General features: G+C 39.5%; 3 protein-coding genes and 1 long non-coding RNA gene across 5 annotated transcripts in view; 2 read left to right on the forward strand and 2 right to left on the reverse strand.

Moving 5' to 3' along the window:
* Positions 1-227: 227 nt before the first annotated feature.
* med7 (mediator complex subunit 7) lies at positions 228-2742 on the reverse strand. Its single transcript, XM_044128015.1, has 2 exons — positions 2536-2742; positions 228-1168 (listed from the first exon to the last, which is right to left on the reverse strand). The coding sequence occupies exon 2, from the start codon at positions 1157-1159 to the stop codon at positions 395-397; it is 765 nt and encodes a 254-aa protein (XP_043983950.1). The 5' UTR covers positions 1160-1168; positions 2536-2742; the 3' UTR covers positions 228-394.
* A 1855-nt stretch (positions 2743-4597) lies between these two features.
* itk (IL2 inducible T cell kinase) lies at positions 4598-14848 on the forward strand. The gene is made up of 17 exons (XM_044128016.1): positions 4598-4851; positions 4998-5102; positions 5219-5300; positions 5416-5541; positions 7609-7646; positions 8069-8220; positions 8330-8395; positions 8510-8564; positions 9037-9116; positions 9675-9817; positions 9969-10040; positions 11602-11770; positions 11845-12061; positions 12151-12215; positions 12325-12443; positions 14360-14517; positions 14598-14848. The coding sequence occupies exons 1-17, from the start codon at positions 4714-4716 to the stop codon at positions 14661-14663; spliced, it is 1851 nt and encodes a 616-aa protein (XP_043983951.1). The 5' UTR covers positions 4598-4713; the 3' UTR covers positions 14664-14848.
* LOC122837573 lies at positions 14528-15602 on the reverse strand. Its single transcript, XR_006371783.1, has 3 exons — positions 15289-15602; positions 14995-15142; positions 14528-14657 (listed from the first exon to the last, which is right to left on the reverse strand). It is a non-coding gene; the product is annotated as an uncharacterized LOC122837573 (long non-coding RNA).
* A 926-nt stretch (positions 15603-16528) lies between these two features.
* cyfip2 (cytoplasmic FMR1 interacting protein 2) overlaps positions 16529-22505 on the forward strand; it is a 29099-nt gene continuing 23122 nt past the window's right edge. Inside the window, exon 1 of one of the 2 annotated variants that reach the window (XR_006371784.1) lies at positions 16529-16757. The gene's annotated coding sequence lies outside the window, so the exon portion shown is untranslated. The remainder of the gene's footprint in view (positions 16758-22505) is intronic. The other variant, XM_044128017.1, reaches the window with a different exon arrangement.

Consider the following 22505-nt stretch of genomic DNA (forward strand, 5'->3'; position numbering starts at 1 on the left):
TTCTCTCAACAGCGGCAGTGTGCAAGAAAAGCAGGGCAACATTGGCAGCAAGAAAAGCGAATTGCACGCAATAGGCGCTCAGGAACTGATCCCCAGGTGACTTCACTGAATTACATAACATGCAAGTCATGGTAAGAGAGATAATACACCTTTATATAGGTCGCTGTATCAAACTGTTGTGACAGGAGTGAACAGCAGTTGGAAATTTATTGAGTCTCACAGGAAAATAAACCTTGAAACTGAGAACTTTAATCATCTATCTACAGATACAAATTCTCTAAGTGAACATAAACTTTGCAAATAAAAGCTAGAGAATGCAAGAAATATCTTACAGCAGAAGTAAAGACATGATTCAAGAGTACACAAAGAAACAAGAGAACCAAAACTGTCCATTTTAAGCTATTTCATCGATTATACTACACATGGCAGCGTCCTTGTCCCATGTTTTGTCCCTTTTTAAGCTAGTAGTGTTTTTGTCCAGGATGCCGGCTGCCATGCAGCTGGAACCCGTTTCCTCCACGTCCATTGGTTCGCTTTTCAGCATGGGGGCCTGTCCGGAAGAACAACCAAAACTGGGCCCCGCAGACGAACTCTTAGTCCCGCCACAAGATACATCCGGACCCTCCGACTGGGGCAAGTCATCAGGGAGGGAGGCGAGGCACCCCTGGATCATCTCCACCACTCTTTCCAGATGTTTCTGGAACCTTTCGGCCGTCTCCAGCCTCTGCCTCTTCTGCACCTCCATCATCACCCTCAGCGTCTCCCTGGCTTGGTGGGGCCGGTACTCGTTAATCAGGTGGTGCATATGGACAAACAGAAGCTTCATGTCTTCCAGCTTCTCCTCCCTCTTTATGCTGCCAGGGCTTTTTATGAGAATGTCCAGCAAGTCCAGGAAGTTCACAAGAATAGACATGTTCAGCTTCTTGAGCTCCCGCTTGTGGTCAAACTGCATAGGGTGAAGCCTCTCGATGCCCTGGCTCTCCAGGGGACGGATGATGAGGTCGTCGCACTGGAACTGGTTGCCAAACATCATGTAGTGGTCTCTGATGGGCGGCGGTGGCTTGGGGGCCAGGCCTTTGCGGATGTTTTCGTCTGTGTACTCTTTAATGTACTGCGTCGGCGGCGGAGGCAGGGCGCTGACCTGCTGCGGTTCACCCATGATGTCAACCTGAACAACAAAGCCACAAAGAAGGCTTGAAAGGCTTAATTCAGACATTCCTTCCATTTTGCATGAGCAGCATCACTTGAAAGTATCAGATGATACTTTCAAGTGATACTTGATACTTTCAAGTGATGTGATTACAGCGAGAATTCAGAAAAACAAAAGGTCAAAATTCTGAAGAAAAAAATAATCTAAATTCTTAGGGAAAAAGTTTGAATAAATTTTTTTTTCTGAGAATTCTGAGTATGTATTCTCAAAAAAAAAAAAAAGAGAGAGAAAGGAGAAAACGTTTGAATTCCCGTATTTTCAGATTTTAGTTTAATTGAATCAAAATTAAAACCTGTGCTCTAGTTTAGAGGAGATGTGGAGGAGAAGAAGAAGCGACGCTGGACACCATTTGGGTTTTGGGGTGAACTGGATGTTCAGATTAGAAATCCTGAAACCTGGAAAAGCTTCAACAGAGTCCACCCAGAGAGGAATGCCGGAGTGCTGGTTATTTCTGTCTGTTTATATATATATATATAGATATAGATATATCTATATATATATATATATGTGTCAACATTTTGCACCAGGTACCATGTTACTGTTTTTTTTTTCCAACTAAATGGGGGTTTGTTTTTTTCCCCTTTTTACCTGTTCAGCCATTAATTAAACATTCAACATTTTAAAAAAAATTTAAATCTAGTTTTAACAGTTTTTCGTTTGAGTTTTCATAATACAGAACTATTTACACAAAATTAAAGCATAAATAAGGAGTACATTTTTATTATTAATAGTTTGCACAGGTTGGGGGTTTTTCGCAACTCAATGGATAGTAGCAGTTTTTTAAGTGGCTGTTAAAATTTTTTATAAACGGATATTGTGGTTGCAAAACGTGAACCATTCTACTTTTCCACATCTCTGATTTTCTAAAACAAAAATGATGCTAAATTAAAGTACAGCAGCAGTCTAAATAAATCATATTGCCAAGTAAGAAAAGCTTCCTAGTTTAGAGGTGCAATTACAACTTTTCACATAGTACATAATAGTATTATGTACAAAATTTCAAATTACTTGCATTACCCGTCGGCGGTTTCATATTAAAATCACACACAACTGCCATATCTTCGATAACTGAAGCAAGCCACATGATCTACACGTTTTAACAAGAGTCTACCAAGCCATACTTTTGTTTATACATAAAAAAAGAACTTGGTTGTAGAATATCATTGCGACCTCTCCGAGAGGAAGCTAACATTAGACGCTAAAACTTTTGACTGAAACCCATCAAATGGTACAGTCACAACTAGCTTCGGCTAAATAGCTATATCCTTTAAGTAAAAATAAAGCGAACTACTTACAAAGGCAAGTAATAATATGTTTCTACGCACCTTACGAGCGACTCCTCAGTAGTGTGAGAGTTTAATACAGATTTTAAACGACCTAAAATATCTTTCAACCATTAGCCCCGAGTTAGCTAAGCTGCCTAGCTGCTAGCAGAGCACAACGACCTTTTCGATTCACACTCTATTGGCTGAACTGAGCTCGTGACAGTTTCCAGAGCGCGGATTGGACAGTGGCTGAAGGAAGGGGGAAATGAACTTTGATCTGGAGAAGCATTGATGGTTTGTGAATCAGAATTCCATTACTGCAGTGCTATCCGTGTGTTGTCATCTATTTATGAGACTAATGTAACTTTTAAATAAAGTTATGAGGAAACCTCCTTCCGAGGAAGAATAACAAGTACTGAGAAATGTCTTTTTAGACCATGTTTAGAAATAATAATAATAATAAAAAACAACTAATACATAGTTGTATTAGTTGAGTGCACTGTTCCAACTAAAAGCGTATGTTTCATTACAGTCTCTTTTCTTAATTAATTAAAAGAATACAATGTATAATATTTACCTTAAAACCTCCTTTCTTGCTCACATAACACAAACGTCCATAGTGTGTTTTATATAACTTTCTTAATAATATGTGTTTCTCACTCCAGAGAATAAATGTAAATGTTGTTTATTTTTAGCCAGTGTAACAACACCAGCCACAGTGGTGCCCTTGGAAAAAGCGTAAAAAGCATTTGATAAATCATATTTAATTCCAGAGGCATAATTTAAGACTAAAGAGTAAAAAAATTTTCAAAAACATTTCTCTTTGTTTTGTTTCTGAATAAAAGAGAGTTCAAAAATTATTGCATAATGTTAACTTTGCCCTTTTATTAAACAAAAGAAATCAACAAAGATGTGGATTCTAAGGATTTCAAAGTGAGGGTTCAGACACCATAGCCTTTTCTATTCTCTGAAACATATTCAGAATGCAGCTAATTGTAACTATCAGTCTGTCATTTTATTCTGAGGAAAATTTGCCCCACTCATCACTTTTTGACATGCTGCAGCAAAGCATCCCGAAACCATGACACGTCCACCTCCATGCTTCACAGTTGCCATAAGATAGCTTTCCTGGAACGCTACATCAAGTTTATACCAGGCACACTATGTCCAGATAATTCAGTTTTACACTCATCATTCCGAAGGACATTATTCAAAAAGTCCTGGCACTTTTATTTACAAACTTGTATCTCAGATGCATCCAATTTTTATTTTTATTTATTGCCATGATTGTCATTGTAAAGTTGAAAGCACTCATGGGCCACAAAAAATCTTAGTATTGTCTTAAAATGAAAATACCAAAATCGTTTTAGTGTCCAGTTTACTTTACTTTTATATTCTCCACAACAAACCAACAATGCCATAAAGTGGTAAAATAAAGGTGTCTAATAGTTTAGGAAATTAATCTGTAAACCAAAACATTCAAAACATAAAAGCTTTGGACATTTGAGTTACTTAAAGAAATACATAATTTCTCAGATTTTTGTGGTGTCAGTTATTTTGCATTGTGGTTTAGATATTTCTTTAGTCTGCTTAGCAATAAGAATGCAACATGAATGACTGTTATTTCTAAAACACTTGCAGAGTAGCACTGTCCCAATGATGTGGTATGCCTCTTTTTTCCTATTTTGCAGAAAGTGTTATTGATTTATATACTTTTTTTGTTAGTTTTAAAATGATTTATTTACAACTGTTTTTAACAATATTAAAATATCCATGTCCAATTGTTATCATTTTTACACCCTGACAAACGCACACACGTAGTTGTGCAACATGTAATTTACACAGACAAACCTTTCTGCGCTGCTTAAGAAATATCACCATTAACATGCTTGTTTTTTGGTGGTAAATATTCCCCATAATATGTGGTAAATATTTAAAGAGTTAGTTATCAGGTTAGCATTTCAGAAAATATTTCTTTTCAACACATGTAAGTAAAAGTGCATGTGTATGTGTGTTGTGTGTCATTCTGTACAATCTATTTGCTGCCGCAAGGATGTGGTTGACTGTGTGCTGCAGCTTCATGCCGGAAGCTCCACGCATCTAGAAAGTTATCATCCACAACACTTTTTTTCTCTCTTTTAAATTTTTTTTTTTTCCTGTTTCTGCGAGGCACACTGAAATTCAAACCCATGACAAAACCATCCAGTGTTGCGCGTTGCGTTCTTCGAAGCTATTAAAATGTTCCCCAGGGTGATTTTGAAGGGAACTATGATTAAAAAATCTCAACAAAAGAAAAGAACGTCGCCGAGTAACTACAAAGAGAGGTTCTTTGTGTTAGATACTCAAGACCTGAAGTATTCTGAACGTCGTCCCGGGGTAAGTCATCACTCTACTTCATTTTGAAAATTGGCATCAAGGGGGCTTGGCGTGGAAATGTAGTATTTTGAATGCCCGTCGCGATTTCAATGGCTTGCACCAGACGACGTTTGCCACGCATGACGCGAAGAGCAATGTCCTTTCAGAAAAAACCCATGCTGAAAGGTTGCATCGAACTGTCCAGGATTAAGTGTGTGGAGATCGTGTTGAGTGACGTCCCTATACCATGCATCTACAAGTACCCCTTTCAGGTAAACGCAGTAATTTCACCCAAAATACTAGACTGCAAACATATACACTGTGCGTATTATATGCAAAAGTTTAGTTTTGTTTTTTTAAATAAAAGAACACCCTGATGTCTTTGCAGGTTTTTCATGACAATTATTACCTCTACATATTTGCGCCAGACAACGACTGCCGTCAGCGATGGGTCCGAGCTCTTAAAGAGGGTAATTTATTTCTTCACTGACAAATAGTGACAAATTAGAATGGTACAAATTCATTCAAATTTGGTATTTGACAGCTGCTTGCAATAGGGGTTTTGTTTTTTCCTACTTAATGCAGAGACAAAGCACAACAACTTGGTTCCAAAGTTCCACCCAAACTTCTGGATGGAAGGAAAATGGAGGTGCTGCCAACAAAATGAGAAACTGGCGTCAGGCTGTCAGCTCTACGACCCTGAGGGTTACGGTTCGTTTTCCTTTCTTGGTCGCCTCGACAAGGCGTTACATAACTGTTTTAAACGCGAACACACAAACAGATAAATAATAAGCTTCAGAAAAAGAATAAAATAATTTTCTGTGAGCTCTTGAACAGAAACGTTTCTCTACATTTTGTCCCACTGCAACAACAAACCTCAACGTAGAAGATTTGGCCTTGCGTGAAACCTATCGGAAGATCAAAAAAAGTGGTAATCGATGATGCAAAGAGCTTCTGATATTCTGTCTCCAGGACATTTATGGCTACACAGTATGTAGGCTTTATAGAAATGAGGAAAGCAGAAAGTCGCTGTTGGGAAAAAAGGCCAGGGGAAGTCATGTTCACAGTTTGCCTCAGGTCATGTAGGTGAATCAGCAAAACATTTGATCCCATGAGATCAGAAATACTTTTTAGGGTTGACATGCACAACGTAATGCATATCGGAAAACTTAAGCTGGTTTGCAATGTCTGATTATGCCCCATCTTAGACATTATCCATAATCGTGAAGGAAAATATCTTGTCATGAACTCGAATCGGTGGTCTGTGGTCACTCTGTGACGAATATATCAACCCCTGATTTGGCAGTGTCAAAAATGCTTTTGTAAAATTTTGCATTACAGAGGCTGCTCTAGACAAGATCTGGTTTTTGTGTTCTTTTGCCCAGGCATGAGTTCTTGAATCGTCCTGCTTTTCAGAGTCCAAATCTGGATTCATTGTTTTCATTTGCTGTCTGCCGCATTTTTCTGACACAATTCCGGAGTAGCAAGGAATCAATAGTGGAAGTCAGGCATCATCCTCTTTAGTGTGACAGAAGGAGCTCTCATATTCAGGAACATGTTGATAAATCAGGCCCGATTTTATTTTTATTTTCGGAGATCAGCAATCAGCCAAGAATTATATGTGAAACAGATCCTTTCAAATCAGCCACTGTCCCCGTTTGATCTGACAGGACAGAAGGCATCTCACCAGGTCACATCTGCACGAACATGTTTATCAATAGTCATCTAAGCGCTGCCAACTTATTGACTTTGTCGCTATATTTGGCAACTTTTAAGATAAAAAAATGGGTATCAGCCAACACTGATCAGGATTCTTGGAAGATCACGATCTCTAGGAAACTGCAATCATTGCACTCGTAATCGTGTCTAGCTTACAAAATGTGTCATGTTTATTTCCTCTACAACTTTTGCTGGACTTAGCGCCCTAAGATCTGTATTTACTCTGTAAGAAAAAAAATTATAATAATGGAGGTTGCAGCATGATGCTGTCGGGAAGGTTCATTGGTTCCAGCACAGACTGGATAGCTGGTTAGTTTATCAGTAGAGTAATACAAATAAATAAATGAAAACTTTTAGGAGTAGTTGTTCTGCACTTGTGTAATAGTATCATAATATTACAGTATTATAATATCATTACAGTTCTGGCTCCGCAACCCACTGTGACAATTTCACTGAATTTAAGAACAAGCTTGCTTTTAACAAAAAAATAAATAAATAAAGCATCAGGTTACAGATAGTTTAAGTGAGATCTGTCATTTGCATAAAAGGTTAATTGTTGTCACAGTCACTTAGTTTTTGAGTCGGCATTTTACCAGATACTTTATACTCTTACTTTGAGTAATTTCTCAAATGAATTCTTTTAACATATAGATGAATAATATATCTCAAACTAGTGTCACTCTTACTTACGGACATTTCTTGGGTACTTTACCCACTTTTGGCACTAAAACAATAACAATAGAGCTACCAAGCACAGCAGAAGAGCAGCTGTGGGATCCTGAATGTAGCGTCGACGCATTAGTGTTTAGAATTTGGACTGTGAGCTTTAAAATAAATAAATAAATAAAAATTAATTATCTGCCACTTTGTGGTCCTTTGTCATGAAAAAAAAGTAAATTAAAATTAGCAGAATTTGGTGGTTAAAATGTGACAAAGTCATTATGAAAACTTCCGCCAAAACAAGCTCCTTTAATTTGATATTTCTTACTTACATATTTACTTTCCAGAAAGTCCTGTTTTGAATTTTCAGCTAATGTAAGATGTCTTGTGTCCCCACAGCTTCCAAAAAGCCTCTTCCTCAGCTACCGGATCCAGAGGTATCACTCTCTAAAGCTTACCTGTGCTCTGAAATATTGTTCAAAAGGGTGTCAAGAGTAAAAAAAAAATAGTGCAGAACTTTTGAGATTTTTTTTTTCTTCTGTTAACTCTAGTTTGTCAGTTCACATTAGTTTTTTATAATCCAGCTATTTTCACGTCTCATCTAATCATTGATAGGAGGGCACGCTCTGCAAGGACTTTTACATGTGCATGTTACTCAGTTAGTTATCTTTCATTGCTCGCATTATGTGATTGCTGGGCTTTCTCCTGTAGCTGAAGTTCACCTCAGCAGTAGCAAATCAGTAGCTAAAATAGCCTTTTTTCACTTTGAACTGTTTGATAAATTCTCACTCATTTTACCAGAATTTTCTTTTGATTCGAAGGCATCGTGCTGATGCTTTGCTCGTCTTATCTTGGGCAGATGGGGCTGAATGATTCAGGAGATCAGATGGTCATTGCTCTGCAAGACTACGCACCACAGAGAGACGATGATTTGCCTCTTCAGAAAGACCAGGAGTATCGGCTGATCAACAGCTCCCACTCAGACTGGTGGACTGTGCAGGACGACAGGGGGTAGGGCTTAATCATGAGGCCACAGCTGTCTTGTGCGTGTGTTTGTTCTTCTAGCTCAATTTTCGTGTGCTTCATCTGCCTCTTTTTGTTTCCTTGACCCCTGAAACAGAAATGCGGGGTTTGTGCCCAGCACGTTTGTAGCTGAGAAAAACGGCAAGAACTTTGAGCGATTTGAGTGAGTTCACTTTTCCTCTCTCTGCCCACTTTGGCCGCAAAATACGTCTGTGTACGTCCTCATTTGCTCTTTGTATAACCAGTTTGGGTCATGTTATCCCGTGCTTTTCCGCAGATGGTACAATAAACACATCAGCAGATGGGAGGCGGAGGAATTGCTGTTGAAAGAGGTGAAAAGTTGTCAAATTTGACGTCAGGAAAAAAAAGTCACTCCTTTTCTAAATAACACCTAATCTCGATAAGCAGCATGTTGCTCCTGCTCGTTTTGGGGGGGAAGGGGGCGAATGCACTTTTGCTGTGACTGTGCCACCTACAGCAATTTTGCTTTTGCAAAATTAACGCACCTGCAAACTGACAGTCTGACAAGACAGTGGGACATGAAAAAATTCTCACAACCACAGTGTTTCCTCCAATGTTGAATTTCCTGCCGCCGATATCTTCGCTGTGCTTTGCAAGCGGAAGGGGGGGAACAAAAAAAAAACAAAAAAACAAAAAAACTGCCCATCACCATTTTCAACATCTGCTTCTAAAAGAACTGGAAGTGTCATCCGAGCAGGAGACAGAATTTAAAAAGCACAATGTGGACCGTTTTGGGTTGGGGATGGTGTGAACTTTCATGTGATTTGGATGTTTTGTGCTCAGGGAAAAGAAGGTGCGTTCATGGTGCGTGACTCAAGACAGATGGGGGTCTACACAGTGTCAGTTTTCACAAAAGCTCCTGGGTAAGTTAACTCTCTTCTTATTATTTATTCATCTTACTGTAATTTCCAAAAATGACAATTTGTTCATTGAAGTGCTTTAAAATATATTTGCCTCCTTAGTTGTCAGACTTGGTTTTTTTTTCTGGTCTTGCTCAAATGTTTCAGATCATTAAACATTGTTTTGTTGTTGTTGAAGGTGAAACTACTGCCTCTCGAATAGATGTAAGTCCAGACTTTGATTAGGCCGGCCTAAAACCTTCCTATTTTTAAACCAGTCAGAGGTGGACTTGATACTTGAAGTCCTCGACTGTTGGTGGAAGATTGTAATTTAGGATGTTCTGGTGTCGAGATCAGGAAATGTATGAAATCATAATTAAAGCACTACTTTTTGTTCTCAAGTTGTCACTGTATGACAATAAGATTTGTTTGGTGATCTTAAACAATTTAAGTGTGGCAAATAAAAATCCAGTAGGCCTAATGCAAGAAATTTGTGAAGGGGCAAATACTTTTTCATGGCACTATACAGAAAGTATGGTAGATGTATACTATTGTTTGCATTGAAACGCTTGTCATGCTTAGGTCTAATGGAGAGAAGAACCCCAGAGTGAAACATTACCAAATAAGACGGACCAGCACGGAGAAGAAATCGTTTTACTTGGCAGAGAAGTACCTGTTCAGCACCATTCCTGAGCTGATCAATTACCACCAACACAATGCTGCTGGTAAGCGTCTGCTCTGATATGCTGACATACAAGGAGGAAATTGTCATTGCATAAGTTAGCGGGGTGAAAATGCCTGCTAAATGCATGCACCCCCCGCTTCTCAAAATTGCTGTTGCGTAACTCTGATGGGTGCAAATTGTTTCCCTGACAGGTCTCATAACCCGACTGAGACACGCCGTTTCTAAAGGAGAGCACAGCCAGGAAACTGCTGGCCACTTAACAGGTTGGATGATGTACCATTGTATACAACTTAACCCGAAATCAGAGACCTTCCTCTACTGCCAAAAAGTGTGGATTTTGCTGACCTCTTGTGGTTTATTCAAAGGACGGCACTCCAACAGTTGATCTGTGCTTGGGTTTTGCTAGATTTGCAGTCATGCTGAAGAAAAGTAGTCTTTCGTGTTCTCTGCCAGCTTTTATTTGTCTGCTCTTTCCTATTATTTCATTCTGACAAAACGAAAGCTTGTTCGCTTAAATATGCGTGAACACGTATAAACCAATGAGGTACTTGTGGAGGGAAAATGACAAAAACTATGTTTGAGATTTCCAAAATTTTCAACTCATAAGATCTGAATAGAAATAAAATTCAACAGGATTTTGCTGAACTACACTCATCTGAACCAGGAATGTTGAAGCAGGGAGACGACTAAAACATGCAGGGCTGTGAGCATTTGGAACCAGAGTTGAAAAATATTCAACTCTACAAGAATGGCTTTATTGTGACTTCTAAATAGCAATAATTTTTTACATACTCTCCTACTAAATTTAAGGTCTAAATTTAAGGCCTAGAATCAAATCTTATTTAGAGCTTAATTCAGCCATTTGCCTTTCTGTTCAATTTGTCATCTTTGTACCACCATTTCTTGACTATAAAAACACAATTTTCATATTATTCCAACATATTTACCACTTTTTGTGGTAAATAAGTGCAGTTAAAACTATTTTTTTTTTTTTTTTGCAGAAAGGTGAAGGACTGAAATGACCAAAACTCATTTTCCTCATGATGTTTTTACGTGAAATTATATTAGAATTTAATTAGACAGCTGGGTAACTCGTGACTTTAATTTTTACTTGTGAGCAGGCTTTATAAGGTCTCACCTATAGAAACTTTGCCTAGTTTAGTCATTTGCTATTGTTTTGAAGTCTTGCATTTTTTTTCTTTTTTTTTTGTGAGACTTGAAAATGAGTTTGTCTTTAACACATAAAGACAAACTCAGACAAAAACATAATCTGTCCAGCCTTGGTTTAGGAGTACATGCAACTTGCTCTCAAAGGATTCTCTGGGCAAAAGCTTTCTTCTTGTGACATGTTCCACAAATGTGTTTTAAAATTAGTGTACGGTACTAAATGCACCGGCAAATTCTGCAGTGGAAGTGGATTTTTCAGGAGTTCTTCGCCTGAGGTCTTGGGACGTATGAAATGTTGTAGCCAGAATGTGTTCTTCTTGGCACCTGGATTGAAAAAATACATTTCTAAGGCCTCGTAATTTCTGTCCTCGTAAAGGACACTAAGTCCTATGTGTTTCCCATTCTTCACTTTATAAAATAATTTTTAACAAAAAACAACACCAAAGAAAGAAACATTAACCTTTACAAGATCACACTGTTAAAGAAAAGCCTGACAACCTGGTCAAAAAGCGAAAATAAAAAACCCCAAAACTTAAATTTAATTGTTGTCTAATGACTAGAAACAAGATTTTTGTAAACATACGTGGAGTTACGCGTTACGTACGTGAACAGCATCATTAGTGCAGTTCTCCATCACTTGTTTGGTGATCTCAACAGATCAATGGGAGATAGACCCAGAGGAGCTGAGCCTGGGTCAGGAGATTGGCAGTGGCCAGTTTGGACTGGTGTTGGAGGGGAAATGGAAGGACAAGAAGGTGGCGGTGAAGATGGTTAGAGAGGACTGCATGACTGACGAGGACTTTAAAGAAGAGGCAAAGGTTATGATGTAAGTATGACCTATGCTTGCCTTGGGTGTGCCATAAAAGCAGTCATCTGACCCGTGTGGGTGTGTTTCAACAGGAAGTTGTCTCACTGTAAGCTAGTGCAGCTGTACGGCGTGTGCACCCAACGCTCCCCCATGTGTCTGGTGTTCGAATACATGGAGAGCGGCTGTTTGTCAGCTTACCTGCGGGAGAAGAAAGGCCGTTTGTCTCAGGATCTGATGCTGGGAATGTGCCTGGATGTCAGCGAGGGGATGGCTTACCTGGAGAGCTCCAACTTCATCCACAGAGATCTGGTGCACCAAAGGAAAAAATCGAGTTTTCTGGCTCTTCCTTTCGTATCCCATTGGCGTTTCAAGAATTTCTTATGTCTTTGCTTTTACAGGCTGCGAGGAACTGTCTTGTCACGAAAAACAATGAGGTGAAAGTGTCTGATTTTGGCATGACCAGGTGGGCTGCCGTCATAGTTGCTAAAACTCATTTACTGTATCATTGTACAGTTTGTGTATTATGCTGTCTTTTTTCTTTTTTTCTTTTGTCCACCTGTTGTGCGTTGAAGGTTTGTTCTCGATGATCAGTACACAAGCTCCCAAGGCTCCAAGTTCCCTGTCAAGTGGTCAGCTCCAGAGGTCATCAAATACTCAAAGTTCAGCAGCAAGTCTGACATCTGGTCATTTGGTGTGTGGTCTATTGCTCAACCTTTCAGTTTTACTTTTTGAATTTTTAGGCTGACTAATTTTGAGCATCAGAACTTCTCTTCTACCACTTTTTGCAGCCTTCAAAGCAGTTTTGCAGGCTGTTTGACTGTAGACCAAATTAACATCTTTTTTTTTTTTTTTTTACTGGTTGCACATATTTTACTGGTGTTGAATTAAATGTAAAACCAAGCTGCAAGTTAAATAGGACACAAGATATGTTTCCTTCAAAGGTCCATAAGAAAAGGTGAGTCAATAAAACAATAGAAAGTACATTTATTTCTGAAATATAAATAGTCTTAATATTGTTAGCAATTTGGCATTTATCCTGCAAAAAAGTTAAGAAATCATAGAATCGCCTTGGGAACATGAGAGCGTTTTTTTTTTACCAATTCCATAAACCATTAATCAATTTTAGTTTAACTGAAACTCTACTAAAGGAAAACAGATTAATTCAGACTCTTTCTCCAAGTCTGACTAACTGATGTGGAAAACCTTCTGGTGGTTCATTTAGTCAAAGCTTGGAGTTATTTGTGGTAAACAGTTCTATTCTCTGGCCCCTTAACTTTAAAAAAGGGCCGTCTTCTGTATGAACTCACATTTTCTAACATGCAAATTACAAAGATGAAAGTTTTGTGCAATGTCAGCAGGTTTTGTGGGATCAGTGAATATCCAACACCCTGACTTCGGCATAACAAGGATTTTTGGACAAATGTTCACACAGACATATGCGATCTTTCAAGATCATTGTACAAAATATTTGTTTGGAAGATCGAACATGTTTTTTTGTTTTTTTTAAATTAATGAAAGTTTGTTTCAAAATAGAAGGCATAAGTTGTCCCCAATCTTGAAAGAGAATCATGACTGGTGTTTGGCAAAACACAAGTAGGGAAAATATAGAGCTTATGGGGGACGTTTTTTCAAAAATATATGTATATTCACAGTTTTTGCAAGAACAAATCTGAGTGCCTGTAATTGTTCTTGTTATGGTGTTTGTCAAGAGAAAAGCCCTTTACAATGCCTCAGAAAAAGAACAAAGATGTCCTAAAACAGGGCTCTTCAAATTTAGCCATTTGGTTTAAGTTTGTCCCTGATTCAATGCACTTAAATCAAATGCTTTAATTACCTCCTCATATGCAGTCAAGTTAGCTTTCCAAACTCCTACTAATGACATCATTAATGACTTAGGTGTGTTGAAGCAGAGACACATGTAAAAGTTTGAAAGAGGCCTGGATTTGAAGACGCCTGTCCTAAAGTGCTAGCAGGGGTTGTGTCAGAAAAAGAGAAGATTAAGTGCTCTGATGTCATTGCTACAAACTGATGCAAAGTGGGTGGAAGATTGTAGAAGGTAGATGAGTCACCATTTGTAACATATGCTTCTCCTCTAGTCATGTAGCTCAGTGTTTCCAAAACAACACAGAATGTGATCTCTCCTTTCCACCGTCCCATTTAGGATTTTGCCTTTTTCTGTTTTATAATCAAGAACTGACAACTTCTCTAATAGAATTGATTGAAAATTATCCAAAAAAATAATAGTAATAATAATTGGGATGGACTAAATTAGGAAGATAGGAAGATAGACAACCACATCATCAGCATAAAGGATATCTTATGAACCAAATGTCCCAACTGTACACCAACTTTGTGTTATAATTGTATTAGTTAGGGGATGTGTGGCAAATATAGGTAACTATAGTTTGTGCTGATTAGGTCACTCGAGAATGACTGGCTTTAAAACCCCAATTGTTTGTAGAGATACTGTTACAGTCCTTCAAGAAGATTACAGTATTTTATTACTTGATGATAGAGTTGGGTTTTGGTTGCTGCTTTGAATCAAATTGATTTTACAGGTTTTCATGTCAGAAGACAACTTGACCGTGGCTGTTGAACCATTAACAGGTGTACTCATGTGGGAGATTTACAACGAGGGACGCCTTCCCTACGAGAACCGGACCAACGCAGAGGTCGTGGAGTCCCTAAATGCAGGCTTGAGGCTCCTGAAGCCCCGTCTGGCCCCAAATGCGGTCTATTCGCTGATGGAGTGGTGCTGGAAGGAGGTAGGAATGAGTCCAGTAAAACAAATCACACAAACTGTGCAAATTCAGAGCTCTCGTTGATAATCGTTTGTGTTTCTCAGAAACCGGAAGATCGTCCGTCCTTTGCTGTTCTCCTGCATGAACTGGCTGCCTTGTCTGACCTGTGAACCAAGTGAAGATTTGAGAATATGTTTAAACACCTTTGTTTTATTTATTTATTTATTTTGTCACGTGTTGTGAAAAGGTTTGTGTTAATTACGAATCAAAAATGGGCTTTTGTAGATTTTGCACTTTATTTTCATCTTAACTTTGTAAACCACTCTGAGAAGTCTAATAAAGTTGATAGACATAATGTTTACTCTGTGGTTACTGAACAGGCAGGATTATTTTGATAAAACATTTGTGAGTTCACTGCCTAACACTACTTTTGTTTCCATTATTTTGTGGGTAAATGTTACACAAGGCACTCTATGGCCAGAAGGAATACATGATCCTTACAGAAACTGCTCCACGGTCTCTCCTCCCAATGGGAAATGACCAGAAATGGAAATTTTTTGCCATCCCGATCAGATGACTCCATTGAAGGAGCCTCTTGAGCTATTTCTTCACCACACGACCTTTTTACATCCTTTTTACAGTTCTGCGTCTGTAAACAAAAGGCTAGTTTAAGTCATCTGTGTCTGTTCCTATATGGAGAACAGTCACAAGCCTAAATAAACAACAAGAAAAGACGATATAGACTGCCACTCAATAGTCAGTTTCATTCGTCATGTCAAGCAGGAAATTACTCACTTCTAACCCATTCACCTCTACAGTGTTCGCGGTCAAAGCTGGTTCTGTTCTCTGGCCCTGTGGCCCTGGCATTCAGCAAAAAAGAAAAAATAATAATGAAAAACCAAGATCTTAAAAAACTGAAGCAGGAGCAAAAAATATATATGTAGATATATGACAAAGGAACCAGATGAAGTAATCAGAGGAAATGTGGAACAGCTGTGGCAGAATGAAAGCAGGAAACCTGAGGCTAAGACACAAAGGACTTAAGTGATATTGCAGCATCTTAGAGACTAAAAAAAATCTATCAAAGGGTTTCTGTTTATGTCTAACAAAATTTCGGACAACAAAATAAAAAAATAAAAAAAGATAAAAGAAATAAAAACAAGTAAAACAGAAAACAAGATGTACCAGAATCAATTCTATAGGGAGCAGGAAGAAGTTTAAAGTTATTAACTCAGACCCCCTTACCCTATTATATGTTTCTGTATAAAGAAAATCTTAATATACAATATAGATACACAATCACTAAACTGCGGCAATATATATTATAATAATCCTATATACACAATCAACATAACAATAAATATGTCATTACCTAACAAATGATTGTTATAGAAAATCTTTAGTGTCTATATATATATATATATATATATATATATATATATATATATATATATATATATATATATATATATATATATATATATATGTGCACTTTGGATGTAGAACGCTATCTCAATCCTAATTTTTCTTTGAAAGAGGAGAGGCCTGGTTTGTTTGGGAACTTTTTTGGGTTTGCATGTTTATTTTTTTGTTGGTTTGTTTTTACCGCAATCATTAGATATTTCTAATTTTCGTAGCCGACAGAAGGTGTAAGTTATCCTCTTTTCAATTGCATTTAGCAGAAGAGGGTCAGAGGGCGTGAGGTATGAGTTAACAGTCATAAATAAATGTCAGTCAGATTCTGCTCCAGGTTCTATACAATGTTGATTCAGCTTCGGACATCAGTAACACCATAAAACCTTTAGTGTTATATCTACTTCTAAATGGAAGTTAACCACAAGCCAAAAAACAACTAGAGGAGAACCATGGGGTGAGGGGGAGGTAACGTGTCTTAATTTCTTCTTTAACAAATGTTCAAACGGTCAAACTTTATATTTTTTTTTAATGCGTTGATAACAAAATGTTCCCACAAACGAGAGTGAGAACGCGAGATCAGCGTGTCTGGGGCCCCCTCATCATCCATCACCCCACCGTGACTGTCCCTTTAAGAATATGCACTTGCAGCCATTTTCTGCTCTTTGTGTGGGGTGGATTAGCACTGGGGCTGGTACTGTGAGCGAAACTAGAGCATCAATCGGCACAGAAAACGGAGGAGCAGGAACAGAATCGCAAACCCAGGAATCGTCGGCTTGCCGTCGCAGACCGCGACACCGCCCGCCCGCTCGCCCGCCTGTTCGTCGGCCAGACGGACATGCAATTTTCAGGTACGTGAGAAACGGAGCGATGGATGCAGAGGGACGATGAACGGGGGCTGGGGATGTGCGCTGGGTAGTGATGATGGCTGGAGACTGGAGAGGCTGTTTTTCGACACCCCCCACCACCACCAACCCCGTCACTCCGTGTTTGCTTTCTGCCTCTTTCTCGCCGCTTACCGCTCCGTGCACGGAGGGAAAAACATAGACCGATCCGCAGGCGGAGATAGAGGCGCGGATCTTTACGGTTACATGAACGGGATCCCCCCCCCTCCACACACACACACACACACACACACGCACGCACACTCTCCTCTCTCTCCGTTAGCCTACATCGGCATCGTAGCTCTCACACTGAGATGGGTGGGGTGAGGAGAGGGTTCCCGTGCAGCAAGTGCGCTCATGAATGATGGAGCACATCAAGGCTGAACGACACCCTCCAGAGCTGGAAACGGCTCGAAACGTTAAGACCGAGCGAATGGAGTCCTCCGGATGTCTCGATTACACATTCTCTACTCTCGATCACCTTTTAAATTTGATATCGTTTCATGAATATTGCATGCAATTGTCCCTCTGGCTTGTTCCCTCCACCCTCCTCCTCCGGTTGATCTCTTCCACCACCAGGCCGTACAATGCAGATGCTTTCAGGGCCATCACACCCGGTGTTCAGGCCTGTGAACAGACAAGGTTCACCTGGCCTACTTCCGTTTCATGTAAACGCCTACATGAACTCGGCTGCCGCTTTACTTTATTTTATTTTTTCATCCTACTGACTGTGAATCTGCCTCTTATGCAAACCCTCCGAGCTGTAAACAAGCATTATCTAGGCTTATTCTGGTGCATGCAAAAATATAACTGCTCATCTATGCAAGAAGGTATTTTGCAAGAAAGAAGAAAAAAAAAAACGTATGTAAAAACCACGTGGTAAGAAAAAAAATAATACTGAGAATGTTGCAGACACTCATGGGCTTTTCTTATTGCTTCCAGTGGGGACTTTTAGGCGCTGTGACAACACAAACAGGTAAAATAACGAGGAAAGTAATAAAACACATCACTGAGAACAGCTCAGTATAATTGACATTGCATGTAAAATTACTCTTTGGTGGCAAAATGGCTAACTGTGGACAACGCTATGATAATTTTTTTTAATCTTATTAATACTAATAAAAATTCTAGTGATAGTAAGGATAATAAACAAAATTTATAATAGCTGGTCAAACAGCCAGTTAGATTGCAACAACTCATTCAATTCAGCTGTACAGATGTGATGGTGTTAACTTTCTGGGGTTCAAACCGAGCAAACGTGTGATGATTGTTAACCTGTCACGCTACGATTCTTACAGGCTGTAAAGTCGGTATACCAGAATTTGGTGTTAAAAACATGAGCGCATGGATTTCTCGTCCCTTGTATCTATGTTGGCGGTATAATGGTGCAAAGGATATTCTTCCTGTCATATGTTAGGGGACTTTGTACCATTAAAAATTATTCAAATGTCACAATCTACCTGAGTGCTTATGCTGGTCATATATTTGCCCTCGCGTCACCTGATCTCCATCCAAGTCCATGTATTGATAAAATTATAAAATAAATTTACCTCTGAGTCCAAATGTTATTTTAGCAGCAACAGGGCTAATTTTTGGTTTTTGATTAAAATGAAAATCAGTGTGACTTAGATATTTTTGTCTTTAATCTTTTGTAACACTACCATCACATTATCATATTTTTACTCAAAGTTATCATGCATTACTGATAATAATTAGTATTAGTGATTTTAGGTAAATTGAGAAGCAAAATAGATAAGTGAACTATCCAAATAAAAGGGAAGGAGATGTGTATATATATAAATATTATCGGTTGCAGTTGTTCCTGTTCCTGTTGCTGCTACTGTAAATATAGCAAGAGGGACAAATTTGAAAACTTCTGCAAAATGACTGTGAGGATCAGATGTTTTAATGTCACCGTACCAGTTTCACGAAGCGGAGCGTCACGGAAGCTGAGCTTTATCCCCGTTACTCAAGTGATGTCCGTCGATCGGAAAATGGCAGATCATGAGAACTTGGGGGCGCAGCTTGTTTTTCCCACAATGTGGGGCATGTGAAACACCCGGGGCAGACCAGAGTCCTGTACCTGCTTCCACTCTGCACACCACTCAGATGTTGACGCGATGTGAGGAATCATCTGCTGGTTTTTCGTAAATACTCACTTCCCTTCAAGACGATGGGATCATTCTCTGTTTAGTGCATGGCTGCGTGTATATGCAGAGCTGGCCTTGAGGCGAGTGGGGTATCCCATTAAGGGGAGTGACACTACTGGCACTGACACACTTTCTCCCAGCAAAGCAGATGACTGTCAAATAGTCAACCAGAACATACAGCGGCGTTCCTTTCCCACCTCGACTCGTATTCAGTCTCTCTCTCCTTTTATTTTTTGTGTTACTATTTCCTTACAGAAGATCTTGATATAACCGGAGTCACAGCGTCAGCTTGTCTACGGTTGAAGAAATGGTGTTACTTTTACAAGACCATTTTAAACATCCATCTAGACGGTGAGATTTCTGGTTAGAGACTCGCTCTTTCCGTCGCCTGCTTTAGCTGTTCCTACGTGATGCAGGCTGAGTTTTGTTACCAAGAGCCTGGAGGGGAATGAAGGGGCCCTTCTTCTTTCATAGGGATGTACATGCACACTGAGATACACAGACACTAACTATTGAGCACAGTCTGGTATAGGGTGGGAAAGTTTATTCAGCCAAGCCAGGGTTTAGGCTGTGTCTGTATCCCCAAGCACAGATGGGACTTTGGTATCACTGAGGGTGTTTGTCAGCTGGACAAATAGTGCCTGGAGCTAGCTGCATGATGCATGCTTTACTTTGTGTAATCTGTGGATAGTCAAACATAACTACGTAAAGTCTCTTTTAGTTTGCGTTAAAGGTGGAGTATTTTGTAAAGACAACATTTTTGGACTTTACTTCATGTTGTATTGTTATTCCCTCCTCAGAAATACACCTGGAGTGTTGCCTTGGTTCTGTCATGTCATGTGTGAGAAATCCTTTAATCTCCCGTCGCAACCATTCAAGCTGTGCAAAAACGCCTGGGTGGGCCAAGCGCCGGCTTCGAGGACAAAGCTCCTCCTCGGAGCTGCAGTTTTCACGTTAGAGGGTGTCCACCTCACAGATCAGCTTTCCCCTGCGACTCCCACACTCGGCTCCTACAGACCAGTCACCAGCAATTAGCAAACACCCGGTGGAACTGCGCATTAGCTGAGCTCATCGTACAAGCTACTTCTCAGTGCAACTCTGATAAAACGGGCTGTCAAGGGACTCATGGAGGAGCAATGTTTTGAAACTTCCCGAAGGCGGAGTTTTTAAAGAGACGGAGGCCCAATGTCAAGGCATTAAATTACAAATCTAAATGTCTCTTAAGTGATATTTGATAGTCACTCCATCCTCAATTCTCACTCCAACAGTCAGATTAGAGACTACTTTCAAAATGCGGGAGGGTGGAATGGCCTGCCCTCACTCCTGCCCTCAACCCCACTGAACAAGTGTTGATTGATTTGGATGTCATCCCACAGTAGTGTGCGACCAAGCTGGTGACCAGCATGAGGAGAAGATCCTCCCAAGCTATTAATGGTGTGTGCAGAACTCCAACAGAACGCAAAGGCAATTGTTTGTTAAATGGATAAACTGTTAAACTGCTCCTTCAGACTTTAGTCGTCCCAACCAATAATCTATAGATCAAAAGAACCAAGCAGAATAAGCTTGATTGCGATAACCCCAGCATCAACTGTGCTCCTTTAAAATTCACACACAGACATTTTATTTTGTGTGTGTCTGTGTGTGTGAGATTCAAAAGATAAAGCGAAGACATAGAAGTGAGCTTACATCTCAATCTACTCACATCCCTATAATGTTGGGCCTAATCTTTATGCAAATGAGCGCCTCTGTCCCACTGGTACTTGAATGACTCAGTCATCTGGTTTTCGGCTCTGAACCACGTGGTTTACTTTGTCGTTTTACCCTTTGTGTTTGTGAGGTTTGACAGTTTGACTTGACAGGAAACTCCACCTACCTCCCATTAGCTTCACTTGCCAATCATTCGTAGGCGTGCACATAAGGGCGCGACCGACAGCAACATTGGTCACAAAGTGATGTAATATTCTTGTTAAGAAACACATCAAAAGACATTCTTGAATATTTTCCCGGTCCTGCAAAGTTGCTTGTCAGCTGACTTTGATAATTTTTTTTGCCCTTCCGCTTTTTTTTTTCTTTGTGGTTTACCTCCTGACCCTCTGGCTCTCTTTGTGCCGTCCCCGGCCTTGAATATTAAGCTGATTATCAGCACTGTCTGCTCGGTCAGGCAAAAAAAAAAAGAAAGAAAAACAGTAACATGTGATAAATGTGAGATGATTGCCAGAATGATGATTTTTTGCTGTTGTTGTTGTTGTACTTGGTTTTGTAGATGTTAAGAGTTAACTATAGCTGTGTGAAGACATGGTTATGTTTCCATATTTATATAGCTCTCAATATTTACTTTAGGTGACATAAATGCAGCTTGCTAAGGGTTTCAAAAAAAGAAGAAAAAAAAAAACACATTTGTCAGCGGGTCTGAAGAGCTTTGTGCAATGGGTGTGTTCAAATGTCATTCGTTGTCAGAGCCTTCTTCGCCTCTGTCAGATTATTGACATTTCCAGGTTCTGGCATTTCAAGAAGGACTCTCTTTAACCACACAAGCCCATCAGGTAGGCAAAAAAGGAAACGGCGTGGGGCCTCTTCTCCTTTTCTTGCTGCCCCCGCGTGTTTGTCTGGTGTTGCCAAGAAGTCAGGGAGGAAGGTGTGCAGGTGCAGGATGAACAGACAGAGCTGGAGGCCTGCGCAGTGTGTAAATGTCTCACAAAACGGAAATGAAGCTGTCTAGACATGTCAGGGGGAAATCTACTGTGACTGAGCAGCGTTGTCTCTGCATATCTCCAGAACGGGAATATTGTTGCCCTTTTGATCCGTCAATCAAATGCCTCCAGTCTTGCTTTAAACAGTTTGAACAGCGGATGTGTGTTTTTAACTTTGCATGTTTATAAAGCAATACTTAGAACCGATATTAAGTTGTTTTATATCAGAAGCTCTTGGTGTCAGTAGAACTTTTCCTTCTTTTTGTGTACCAGCGAGCTCCTCGTGTTTGTTTTGCCTATTTTATTTCATAAGCAGACCCCTGAGGTTTCTTGCTCTTGATTTTTAATCATTTGCGCTTTTGATAGTCTTCCAAATATAGCCTACAATTTTCCCCTTCCTTATCAGAAGGGAGATGAGACGCAGGAAGTGAGCTAATCAGTAAACATTGTGGTGAATGAGAGACTTTTGAGTAATTTTGATATGGATTCTAAATAGAGACAGACTGATCAAAATGACAAGTAGTTTCTGATCGCCACTGTTTACTAGACCTATCAATTATTTTAGCAATCAATCAACCTGTCAGTTTTTTATTTTTGTTTGGGTGTGTGTGCTCCGGTGGCCAAGCGATGACATTTCATTACCAATTTCACTTATGTGTCTTTGTGCAATTACAATATAATAAGTCTAAGTTTGATGATTAATTGATCAATCTGATGAAAAAAATTGTGAGAAACAGTGCCTTTGTGTGTGTGTGTGTGTGTGTGTGTGTGTGTGTGATTCAAAAGATAAAGCGAAGGCATAGAAGTGAGCTTACATCACAATCTATTCAAATTCCTATAATGTTGGGCCTAATCTTTATGCAAATGAAAATTTG

Source organism: Gambusia affinis, linkage group LG09 (assembly GCF_019740435.1).
Source record: "Gambusia affinis linkage group LG09, SWU_Gaff_1.0, whole genome shotgun sequence".
Taxonomy (NCBI): domain Eukaryota; kingdom Metazoa; phylum Chordata; class Actinopteri; order Cyprinodontiformes; family Poeciliidae; genus Gambusia; species Gambusia affinis.